This window comes from Trichechus manatus, unplaced genomic scaffold (assembly GCF_000243295.1).
Source record: "Trichechus manatus latirostris isolate Lorelei unplaced genomic scaffold, TriManLat1.0 scaffold00021, whole genome shotgun sequence".
Classification (NCBI taxonomy): Eukaryota; Metazoa; Chordata; class Mammalia; order Sirenia; family Trichechidae; genus Trichechus; species Trichechus manatus.
The window spans coordinates 16,938,121-16,950,317 of record NW_004443957.1 but is presented as its reverse complement, the minus strand read 5'-3'; the positions used below and the strand labels follow the sequence as shown (position 1 = coordinate 16,950,317).

The following is a 12,197-nucleotide window of genomic DNA, read 5'->3' as shown; positions in this document are numbered from 1 at the left end:
TCATCATGAGTTGGAATCGACTCAACTGCAACAGGTTTTTGGTTTACTGGCCATTTGAGTTCTTAATTTGTGAAGTGCTAGTTCTTTTGCCTATTTTTTTTTAATGCAGTTGTCTTTTTATTATTGATTCATGAGAGTTGCTTATATATTCTTAATACTATTTCCCTGTCAGTCATATGTGTTGCAAATATCTTCTCTGCTGTTTTACTTTCTTTATGATGTAATAATGAACAAATATCTATTGAAACCAAATTTATCAATCTTTTCCTTTACGGTTTTTACTTTGTATAAATAATACTTTAAAGAAATATTTTCCTTTCCTTGGTGTCATAATTGTCCTTTGAAAGTTATATAGTTTTGATTTTCACATTTAAGTCTTTATATCCCCTTCGAAGAGATCTTTTTACACTGTCAAGTAAGGATCCAACTTCACTTCTTCAATGATCTGCAAAGTTGCCGTGTCATAAGTCAACTTCCCACATAGGCACAGGTCTTTTTCTGGGCAATCTGTTTCCTTAGTCTATTTGTCTATCTCTGTACAAACATCATACTGTTTTCATTACTACATACAACTTTAGAAATTTTGCTATCTTGTAAAGTAAGTTCCTTAATTTTGTGGTTCTTCTTCAGAAGTGTCTTTTCTATTTTTGGTCCTTTCCTTTTTCATATAAAGTTTAAAATGAGCTTGTCAAACTCTACAAATAAACCTTGTTGGGTTTCTGATCTAAACTGTCTTGAATCTACAGATCAGTTCAGGGAGAATTAACATCTCTATGAATCTGTGTATACAGAATAGCTCCCCAGTTATTTTGGTCTTCTTTAATGTCTCCCAGTAAAATTCTAAAATTTTCTCCATTAGAGATCCTGTACATTTTTTGTTAATTTTATTCCTAGTTACTTTACACTTTGTGTTTCTGTTACAAATGGTATCTTTTTTAAAAACTAGACTTTTCTAACCAATTATTTGGTTGGTTTATAGACCTGCAATTGATTTTGTTTATGGATTTCATATCCAGCAACCTTGCTAAATTCACTTATTAATTCTAATAACTGACATGTAGATTCTGGATTTTCTATGTGCACTGCCATATTATCTGTAAATAATGAGAATTTTGCTTCTTCCTTTCACTCCTTATAACTCTTATTACTTTTTCTAGCCTTACTGAACTGTCTAGAACCTACACTGAATGTTCAACAGAAGAGGTGAAAAAGGGCATCCTTCTCCTACGTCCCCAAATTCAAAGGGAAAGCTTTCTATATTTTATCATTAAGTATGATCTCTGTAGTAGGTTTGGTTTCATCATTAAGTACTGTTATGTATTGAATTGTTTCCCCCCAAAATATATGTTTGAATCCTAACCCTTATACCTGTAGATGTAATCCCATTTGGAAAAAAAAGGGTGGTTCTTTGTTATGTTAATAAGGCCTTATCAGTGTAGGGTATGCCCTAAACATAATCACTTCTGAGTTATAAGGAGCAGCATAGACACAGAAACAAGGAAGCTGGGGAAGACAGATGTCATGGTAAGATCACCATGGAACTGAGGAACACCAGGGTTACAGAACCTGAGACAAGGGTTTTCCTCCAAGGCTGACAGAGAGAGAGTCTTCCCCTAGAGCTGGTGCCCTGAATTCAGACTTCTAGCCTCCTAAACTGTTAGAAAATACATTTTTGATCTTTAAAGCCACCCGCTTGTGGTATTTCTGTTACAGCAGCACTAGATAACTAACGTAACTTTAATCTCTGTTACATATTCTTTGTTTTATCGTTAAGTATGATCTCTATGGTAGGTTTGGATTTTTGGTTTTTTATCAGGTAAGAAAATTTCCTTCTATTCATACTTTAATCTGAGGTTTGTTTTATCACAAACTTTTTTTAAAAAATTTTATTAAATGCCTTTTCTGAATCAACTGAGATAATCATGTAATTTTTCTTCTCTGATCTGTGTATGGCTGTCATTTTTTAAATTTTCTAATGTATGCTAAACCCCACTTGGTCATGAAGTATTAGATTTTTATATATTATTGGACTTGGTGTACTAACATATTATTTAGGATAAGTAAGATTGGCCTTTTCCTTTTTAGTATTGTCCTTTTCTGGATTTAGTATCAAAGTTAAATGCTAACCTCATAAAATGGGTAGGGGAATATCTTCTCCTTTTCCATTCTATGGAAAAGAAAAGAATTATAAGACTGGAATTTTTTCCCCTGAATGTCTGGTGTACTGGTGAAGCCAGAGGAGTCTTTGTAAAAAGATTTTTAGCTACTGGGGTACAATTTCTTTAATGGTCAAAGTACTAGTAATGTCCTCTATTTCTTATTGAGTAAGCTGTGGTAAAGCTGTACTTTTAAAGAAATTTACCCATTTCATCTAAGTTCTCAAATGTACTCGCATAAAATTGTTCATAATACTCTCTTATCTTTCTAATTTCCACAGCATTTGTAGTTGTTCTGCCTTTTTCCTCCTTAATCATTTACGTTTTTAAAAATAATGAAATACACCTTTCAAATATGTTAAGCTTTAGTTTATATTTGGAACAGAGTTAGTATTTATTACCTTTGTGTTCTGTTCTCTGGTCCTCCAGTTCTTTCTTAGGGGTTTTAGGTTTTATTAATTCTTTGTCCCAGGCAGCCAAAGCTTGTTTTTCCATTTGACGAATCTCTGCTTCCTCTGCATCTAGACGCCGCTTCCACTCTAGCAGCTCCTCTGCATGCTGTCGCCGTTGCATTAGTTTTTGCTCTCGCTTTGTCAGAAACCTGTGGCCACACCATGAAAAATAGTGAGAGAACATGCCTGTAGGCAGAAATCACTCTGAGAGCTGTACCACTCATTACCTTATCAACAAGCTGTGCAAAACAGAACATTCACAATACTCCTCTCTCTGGAAAAAGTTTGCCATAATAGAAGATTGATGAGTCAACTTATTCAGAAACTGAAAGAATTTATTTTTTAATTGTAATGGTTTATAGGATTAGCAAAGGAAAAAAATATCTTTGGACTATCTGGACAGCCATGACTTATATATTCATCTTTCATATGTGATTCATTTCATAACAGAAGACGTAAGGAATCTGTTCTGAAGGCTCTGACCAGAAAACAAACCCCAAACAACAAAGATCAAAAACAATAACAAAAAACAAACCCCAACCCCCCACAACAAACAAGCAAACAAAACAAAACAAACAAACAAAAAACATGTTCATGTCCCTTTTTTACTTTTATTTTTGAGTTCATTCTGGCTTTGCTTCAGGTCTAGTGAGTTTGGTTCCCATTACCTAATAGATGCAATGTCAGATGATAATCTATCTTTTTTTCATGCAGAGAACACTGAGCATCACAGTCAGATGCCTTATGCAGTCAAACGTTTAACTATTTACTTGAGCAAAAGTATGCACCAAATATCTCAAATTTCTCAGCTGAATCCTAGCTCTGAATTTCAATGGCCTATCGTATCTTAGCTTCAAAAGGTTAGAAGCTACTGATTTAGGAAATGTTATTTGAGTAGTTAAAAAGCTACTACTGAATTCTTCTCAAATGCAGATGACAAAAAATAAAAGGCAGGCTGCTCATATTCTTGGTGTTAGATCTATAGTAGTGGTTAATCAACAAAAGGGTATTGATGCATCCAACGAACACTTCATAAAAAGCACAAGAACTGTCACTCCACTTCTTGAATAGTCAGCATGTCAAATTAATGTGGAAACAAGAGTAAAGTCTATGGGACATTTGACAAGAAGCCTCCAGGCTGTTAAAAAAGAAAAAAAAAAGAAGAAGAAAAGCAAAACAAAACAAACAAAAAGAACAGAGCATGCTCTATCAAAGAGTGCACTGAAAAACGGTGCAAAGTTACCTGACCAACTGGTTGTAGATATACAGCTGGAATTTGGGATGAAGGTTGGGAAAACAGACACTGAGAGAGGCCCAGTGATGAGACGTAAAAACAGAGAAGAAGTAGTGAACAGGAGAGCAGTGTCTACAAAATAAGGAGGAAGATTTTCAAACCAAGAGATCAAGAGGCAGAAAGAATGAGAAAGGGAAAGCATAAGATCTGAATGAAGAATTTTTAATATGCTTCCTGAATAACATTATAAGCTACTCAGTTCAAGTGTTATATTCTGTGACACATAAAACATGTACTTTTATAGATATTGCCAATGATTTCTGAATAAACGTGCCTTTCTTCTCAGATGTTGCTAACCACCATCTATGTTTTCAGGAAAATTTACTTGCTTGTACATAAAATAATGAGAAGTACAGTGTGGGGCTAAATAAGTTTTCCCATAACCTTTAACATAGAGTACAACAATTATGGCCATGAAGCTAGTATATCAGCAACTCTGCATACATATGCAATCCTGAGCAAATGATTATTATAACTATAAGCCTGAAATAAAAAAGTATTACACTTTTCTTACATACTTAACCATCACAATCTAACTTGGAAATAATAATTTAAAATATCAGTCTGTAGTAAAAATATCTTGCTCATATCTATAACATAAAACTTACTGCTAACAGGACCTACCAGAGGTGCCTTGCTTTATATTTAACAAAGGTACATTTAAATAACCATATTGAAATATAGTACCCACTGTATAAACTATCAGAATGCATAATTAAGAATAAAGTGAGCTAGTCCCAATAAATACAGTCAGTGAAAAAAATCATGCTGTGGACAGCTCAATTATAATGTTAAAGGTAAGGAGAAAATTCTGTATGTTAAAGCTACAAAAGTAGAAAAAATAAAATTCTCCTCTTTTGTAATAGTACATAGATCGTTACATATATGTGAATAAGTCAGCCTAGTAATAATCTGAAAAGGTTAATTCTCTTTGACAGAGCACGCTCCTGTTCACATGCACACAACAATAACTTATAGATCAAGGCAACATTTATTGCCTTGGAAGGGCAAGGAATAACATCAGTATTTCACAGAAGTGAGAAAATCTAGGTATAAATCCAGCCACTCATTTGGATTTAAAAAAGTATGCACCATATTGCCGACACATGTCTTTAAATAGCAGACTATTTCAATGTCTGTTTTCCCACATATAACTTAGTATACTTCCCCTTCATTTATTTATACAGACACACATACATACTCATATCTGGATTGCCCTGATTTTCTGCACCAAATTTCAAGGAAAAACACTTTTGCCAAATTTCAGTAAGACAATGCAATCTTCCTTGCCATTCTTTATGAATATTCAGTAAACTTATTTTGATGCCAATTATCGAAATATTATATTAAAAAAAAAAAAAACGTACTTGGCAAAAGGTTAAAAAAAACTACTCATAACATTCAAAGATCACCCACCCTCTTAAGTACGTAACTGCTAAATGCATGCACGACCTAGTACAGAAAGTAAAATAATATTGGAACATGTGAAATAAACTTTAAAATACGCAATTTTATTTTTTTTAGGTCCTACTAATATAGAGGGCAATAATTTTCTCTATTACAGCAAGTACTCAAAATTTATTTTTCATTTATAAAGATTAAGCATATTCAAAAGCTCTAGTTTAGAAATGAGAAACAGAAATAATGGCTAATAAAACCCACTGCCATGAAGTCGATTCCGACTCACAGCGACACTGTAAGACAGAGTAGAACTGCCCCATAGTTTCCAAGGAGCAGCTGATGGATTGGAACTGCCGACCTTTTGGTTAGCAGCCAAGCTCTCAACCAACGTGCCATCAGTGATCCAATGGCTAACAGAAAATGAAAATAAAATAGTTTACAAAATAGTGTAAGAAAAGTTTTAAGCCTAACCTTAAAGTTAGAACTTCCTCCCAGAAACATAGGTTCCTTATTTAATTAAATGTATTCTAGAAGCAAAGGGTGTCCTTTAAAAGTTGAACAAAATAAAGTTGTGATAAAAGAAGCAGCACTTCACATACAGTTAATATCCTTCAAGATGTTACACAAGTAAGATATAAACAAAATTTGTGAATGATAAATTTGTTCTTTTTCAAGATTACTTTGTAATTTGGGGCCCCTTGCAATTCCATATAAATTTGAGGATTGACTTTTCCATTTCTGCAACGAAGGCTGTTAGCATTTTCATAGAGATTGCACTGAAGGTATAGATTGTTTTGGGTAGTACTGACATCTTAACAATATTAAATCTTCCAATCCATGAACATGAAATGTATTTCCATATTATTCAGGTTTTCTTTAAATTCTTTCAGCAATGCTTTATGTTTTCAAGTGTACACGTCTTTCATCTCCCTGTTAAATTTATTCCTAGGTATTTTATTATTTTAGATTCCATTGTAAATTGAATTGTTTTCTTCATTCCCCGCAGGTTGCTCCTTGCTGGTATACAGAAATCCAACTGATTTTTTTGTGTTGACCTTGTACCCTGCAACTCTGCTGAATTCATTCATGAGCTCTAACAGCTTTCTTATGCATTCTTTGGGAATTTCTATATATAGATAAGACCATGATTATTCCATCTGCGAATTCCCGACAGTTTTACTTCTTCCTTTCCAATCTGGATTCCTTTTATTTCTTTTCCTTGCCTAACTGCTCTGGCTAGGACCTCCAGTACAATATTGAATAATAGTGATAAGAACAGGCATCCCCGCCTTGTTCCTGATCTTAAGGAGGAAGCTCTCAGTTCTTCTCCAATGAGTATGATGACAGCTATGGGCTTTTCATGTATGTCCTTTATCCTACTGAGGAATTTCCCTTCTATTCCTAGTCTGTTGAACGTTTTCGTCATGAAAGGGTGTTGGATTTTGTCACATGCCATTATTTCTTTAAATATTCTTTCTGTCCTTTTTTCCTCTTCTCCTTCCATGATTCCCATGGTGTGTATGTTGGCTTGCTTGATGGTGTCCTATAATTCCATAAGATTTTGCTCAGCTTTCTTGATCCTTGATCCTTTCTCCTCTTTAGACTCAATAATTTCAATTGCTTATCCTATTCTTATCCTGATTCTTTCTTCGCCAGCTCAAATATACTGTTGAGTCCCTCTATTGAATTTTCATTTCACTTACTGTATTTTTCATCTCCAGTAATTCTGTTTGGTTTCTTTTTATATTGCCTATTTATTAATATTCTTGTTTTGTTTATGTATCATTTTCGATTTCCTTTATTTCTTTTTTTTTAAGTTCTTTTAACATGTTTAACACTGTTGTTTTAAAGACTTCTATTTTGTTCACTATCTGGGCTTCCACAGAGAAGATTTCTTCTTCTTTCATCTTGTTCTTTCGAATGGGCCACTATTTCCAGTTTCGTGTGCCTTCTAACTTTTTGTTGAATCCAGGGCATTAGAATATTACAATGTGTTTGCTCTGGGCATGTATGTGGCTTTTTCAATTCCCCCCATACACATGACACTTTCAGATGAACTAATTTCTCCAAGAAATTCTCATGCAGTCACAGCCTTCAGTGCTTGCTCACCGCTCATTTTCTCATGCAGTGTTAGCTGCAATACAGACCAGAACTACACTTCACTCCTTCATGCAGCTCCCAGACAAGATCAGAACAAATACACTGAATGGTCCACCAGCAAAGTCTCCAGAGCCAGAGGTTGACTACCCTCTGAGAACGCGAACTACAGTCTGCCTCTGCTGTGCCAGCTTCCACTACTGCCACACAGGAAGAGGAAGGGACGGAGACAGTAGGAAAAAAAAATCTCCTACCATTTAAAAGCCGCCATTTTACTGTTTCAGCTAGCAGTTAGTTCCCACAATCCTCCGCATACCTTTCAGAATTCTTATAGAGTTAAGATGACAGATTTCTAGTTGCTTTTCTTAGTGCTCATGGGATGGGGTTAGGGGTTCGGGATCTTAGATTGATCTGCTCATGCCATCATCTTCCCAGAAGGCACTCTTTTTTTAATTTTTATTTTTTTAATTGTTGTAATTAAATGAAGTTTACATTTCAAGTTAGTCTCCTGTACAAATTTTTTTTTTTTAACATACATTGTTATGAGACCCCAACCGCTCACCCCATTCTGCGACAGAACACTCGTCCCCTCTGCCCCGACTCCCCATGAACATTCAACCAGCTCTTAACTCTCTCTGCCTTCCCATCTCACCTCTGGACAGAAGCTGCCCCTTTGGTCTCTCGTATCTACTTGACTAAGAGGTACATTCTTCACAAGTATCACTTTATGTCCCACAGTCCAGTCCAATCCCTGTCTGAAGAGTTGGCCTCGGAAATTGTTTTAGTTCTGGGGTGATAGAGAGTCTAGGGGCCATGCCTTCCAGGGCACCTTCAGTCTCAGACCATTAAGTCTGGTTTTCTTACTAGAATTTGAGTTCTGCATCCCATTGTTCTGCTGCTCCATCAGGGACCCTCTGTTGTGTTCCCTGTCAGGATGTTCATTGGTGGTAGCCAGGTACCATCTAGTTCTTCTGGTCTCAGGCTGATGAAGTCTCTGGTTTACGTGGCCCATTCTGTCTCTTGGGCTAATACTTACCTTGTGTCTTTGGTGTTCTTCGTTCTCCTTTACTTCAATTGGTTGGGACAAACTGATGCATCTTAGATGGCCGCTTACAAGCTTTTAAGACCCCAGACGCCAGACACCACCCAGAAGGCACTCTTTAATTCACTTTTAAAATCACATGTTCACACTCTAAACTTGTGCTGTGTGGCTATTCAACTCCAGTAATCAGCCATCTAGCACTTTTCTAATTTACAAAAAATACTATTTAGAAAGGTCAGTTTATATTGAAGACAACAGTCATCATCAATGTAGTTTTTAAAAAAAAATCATTAGGTTGAAAGCAGATATGCTAACTTAACTAACTTTAACTGAACAAGCCTCAAGTGATGCTCACAAAAGTCTCCATTACTATGGAAAGATGTATATTCTAGACTTTGGCTTACCCTATGGTGTTCTATAGTGGTGAGAATATTGGAGCTGAAGTCCAAAGAGCAGGCTTCTAGTTCTGTCTTTGCCATTCTGCTATGTGCATGATCTCAGGCAAGTGACATATCTTTATGGGCCTCAAATTCCTCAATTTCTTCATGTAAAGCGAAGGGACTATGCCAGATGAGTTAAGAGTCCTTCTAGTTCTAATATTTTATTATTCTTTCTTTCTCTCCTACTTTTTAAAAAATACCTCAACACGTTTTTCCACTGAGCAAATATAATTGTGGATTGTGTTTCAACAGATTATAAAACTATAATCTGAAAGAGAAAATTATGATCTAAATTTAAAATGAAACTTCCAGCTCTAAAATCCTTTAATTTTGAAAGATATATTAAACAAAACAAACAAAAACCTGTATTTTAAATCATTTTAATTTTCCCCCTGGACTTATAATTCTTCAATTCTATATTGTCATAAGTGAAAATGGAGTATAGTGATTTACATTTTAAAATGGATTAATTCTTTCAAGTTCTTAGGCATCTTTAATGATAATCAAAGAGGTAAATGCGGATATGAATAGTACTGACCTAAAAGAAAAGGCATTTTGGTTTTTTTCCCTACAACAAAACCTATCTATTATTTAAAACGGTCTAATTACTAGCATATATGTAAATAATGTCATTACTCTTGAAGTAGGAAGTACAGAAATTAAAAATACAATCAGACTATCAGAATTTATTCAGCTACTACACTTAGACTAGAGCCTTCTCTAAGAAAATTAAAGTTCTAATTTAAGGTAATGATATTTAACAAATAATTCAAAATAATTCTAACTGAGATGCCTCCTTTAATGGATTATCAAAAGCCATCCCTTGTAAATCTTTAATCTTTTAAATTCAGCAAATTGATAGTTTTAGCAGATTGATCTGACAACATCATAAAATATTTTTGGACAGAACTATATCACAAATATTTATCTGTTTACCATTTTTGATTATCTAAAAATAATTTTGCTCCTTTAACAGCTTCTAAGCAAACTGGGAGGAATAAAAGGAATATTTAAAATGTTTTGTGACTATAGGCTTCATTTTTCTATGCTATCTTCATCTGCAATGATCAAACAAAAAAATAACTACACCCACTCTCCTCACTTTTTGATGTGGTTCCGTTCCAAAGACTACGTCGTTATGTGAAAACAGAGAATTTTATTTTTTTCTGTTTTCAGACCATTCATTTGTCTGATTCTTTTAATTTAGAAAGTATGAACATAGAAATAATAAGCGCTAAGATTTACTGATGTGCTCATCACTGTGATGAGTCCACTTATGGATTATTCCCTCTGTGGAGAAGGAGGCTTGGAGAAGACAAAGCTGGATAAAGCTGGGCTTTGTGACTGGAGGGCCCACTGCTTAACCACTTCACCTTCCTCCTGTTCTGGATCACAGCTTCTCATGCAAAACTGTCTCCAGGGCTCCACTCCCACCCTTGCAAGTCCTTCATTCACAATCCTGGAGCCTGTTTTGCCGTCCAGGCCCGGGCTTCCTGTGAGGGCACTGGGAACCTGGCTACGCACCCAGAACCAACAAGGTGGAGGTTTCAGGCCTAGTTTGGCTCACTTTGGGATGTCATTAAACTCGTGTGCATTTCTTCCAAACACCCTCTCAGATGACTCTTTCTCCTTTCCCCCCACAGTAATTCTGAGCTGCAGGGCCTCAGGCCACATAGGAGCTGGTGAACCCAGAACAGGCGCCCACCAGCTCGGTGCTGCCTGCATGTCTGCCCAGAGGCCATGGCCATGGAGGAAGCCAGCCCCACATGGCAGCTGGTCACAGTGTCCCCGCCAGCAGGTCCAGCTTCCTGGAGGCCGTCCAAGGACCTTCCTCGAGGGAGGGGACGCTCTGCAGCCATTGCCGCCATCCCCGCCACCTCATTAACGCACAAAGTGGCCGGACAGGAGATTTTTTACTATTGTCATAAATGTGAAATGTCAGATAACGAGATAGCAGATAAGTGAGGAGTAGGGGTATATGCGATTTGTTTTGCTTTTTCTTGTGCTAGAAAAATATATATGCTGGAGTTGCACTTAACTCTAAACACTCATCCATGAAAATTTTCTTAATACACTTGTCAGTAAAGATTTCTCTTTCTTCTGAACTTCCTTGGCAATTGATCTATAATGTATTTTTATACAAATCATGCATGCCTTCTATGCTTGTTTGCCAGCTGGGCCCTCTCCCTGTGAGGTATTTTATAAGCACCACTATGCCAATTTTTTTTACACGTTGCTGTAAAAAAACAGCATAAAGCACTTGTGAAAATACTTCATAGGGGGTGGGCATGGTTGGCAAACAAGCGTAGAAGGCATGCATTATCTGCGTAAAAATATGGTATGTACTTCTCTAAGGAACCTGCCACTTTGTTCTTTTTTCACCTAAACTATAATAAACTCTTTAAGGGTAGGGTTTATGTTTGATTTATCTTTGTATCTCTCAGAATCTAGAAGAGTCACATAATTCTCAACAAATAATCGCTGAGGGAATAAATGTATAATTAATAAGTAACATGGAAGAGCAAGCTACTATCAACAAATGAAAGCACTGTCTCCTACTTTAGTAATGTAACACTTAAAATCAAGAGAGCATCATTCTTTCAGTGTTTCATTTGTTCAGTAAATAATTTCCTTGCAATGGATTTGGTAAGAAATAACAGGAAGAGCTGACTGTATGATCTCTATCCCATGGAAATCAGTTTCACCATTATAGATAACCCACATATTGTAAATAATGCCTCTCACAGTAATGAACAAGACTCAGATTTTATTTACCAATAATAACAAAAAAGACTGAGGACTACGTGTCTTTTGCAACTGTATTTTCATATTTTGAAAATGTTTTGCTTTCCACTACACTTAGAAATTATTTATAAAATGTCAATTCAAAAAAGAGATCTAGAAAGTCATAGATTACAAATATAAATTTTAACAAAGGCATTGGCATCTCAGTGAAAAATAAAAGAAAAAAACGTTTCATTGTAGCCAAGAATGGTTTGATCACTTTAGAAAAATATCTGTCATAAAATCAGAGTTCAGAGGATAACAATGAGAAATAATACATAATGAAGATTTTCCTCAAAAAGTTAGCCAGACTTAAACTATTCTTTGACAGGTGTTTTGTAGCAATAAATAGGAATTTCTTAGAAGTGAATGTCTTTGCAAATCTATAGCACACAAAGTAGCAAAAGCTCAAGTAATTCTGTTGTTAGGTGTCCACTGTAGCAAATGACTATAAAATCAACCCATTCTTTGTTTATTGAGCTGACATTCTAACATCATTTAAGGAGATCGAATTCTAAAGCTTTGGTGATC

At 35.6% G+C, this 12,197-nt stretch overlaps 1 protein-coding gene across 3 annotated transcripts in view; it reads right to left on the bottom strand.

Annotated features, from left to right (window-relative positions):
* The window catches only part of CEP350 (centrosomal protein 350), a 174,643-nt gene that overhangs the window by 45,416 nt on the left and 117,030 nt on the right, over window positions 1-12,197 (bottom strand). For all 3 annotated transcript variants that reach the window (XM_023728085.1, XM_004372876.2, XM_023728084.1), the window contains one exon: window positions 2,558-2,757. In XM_023728085.1, the coding sequence (XP_023583853.1) occupies window positions 2,558-2,757 (200 nt within the window). The remainder of the gene's footprint in view (window positions 1-2,557; window positions 2,758-12,197) is intronic.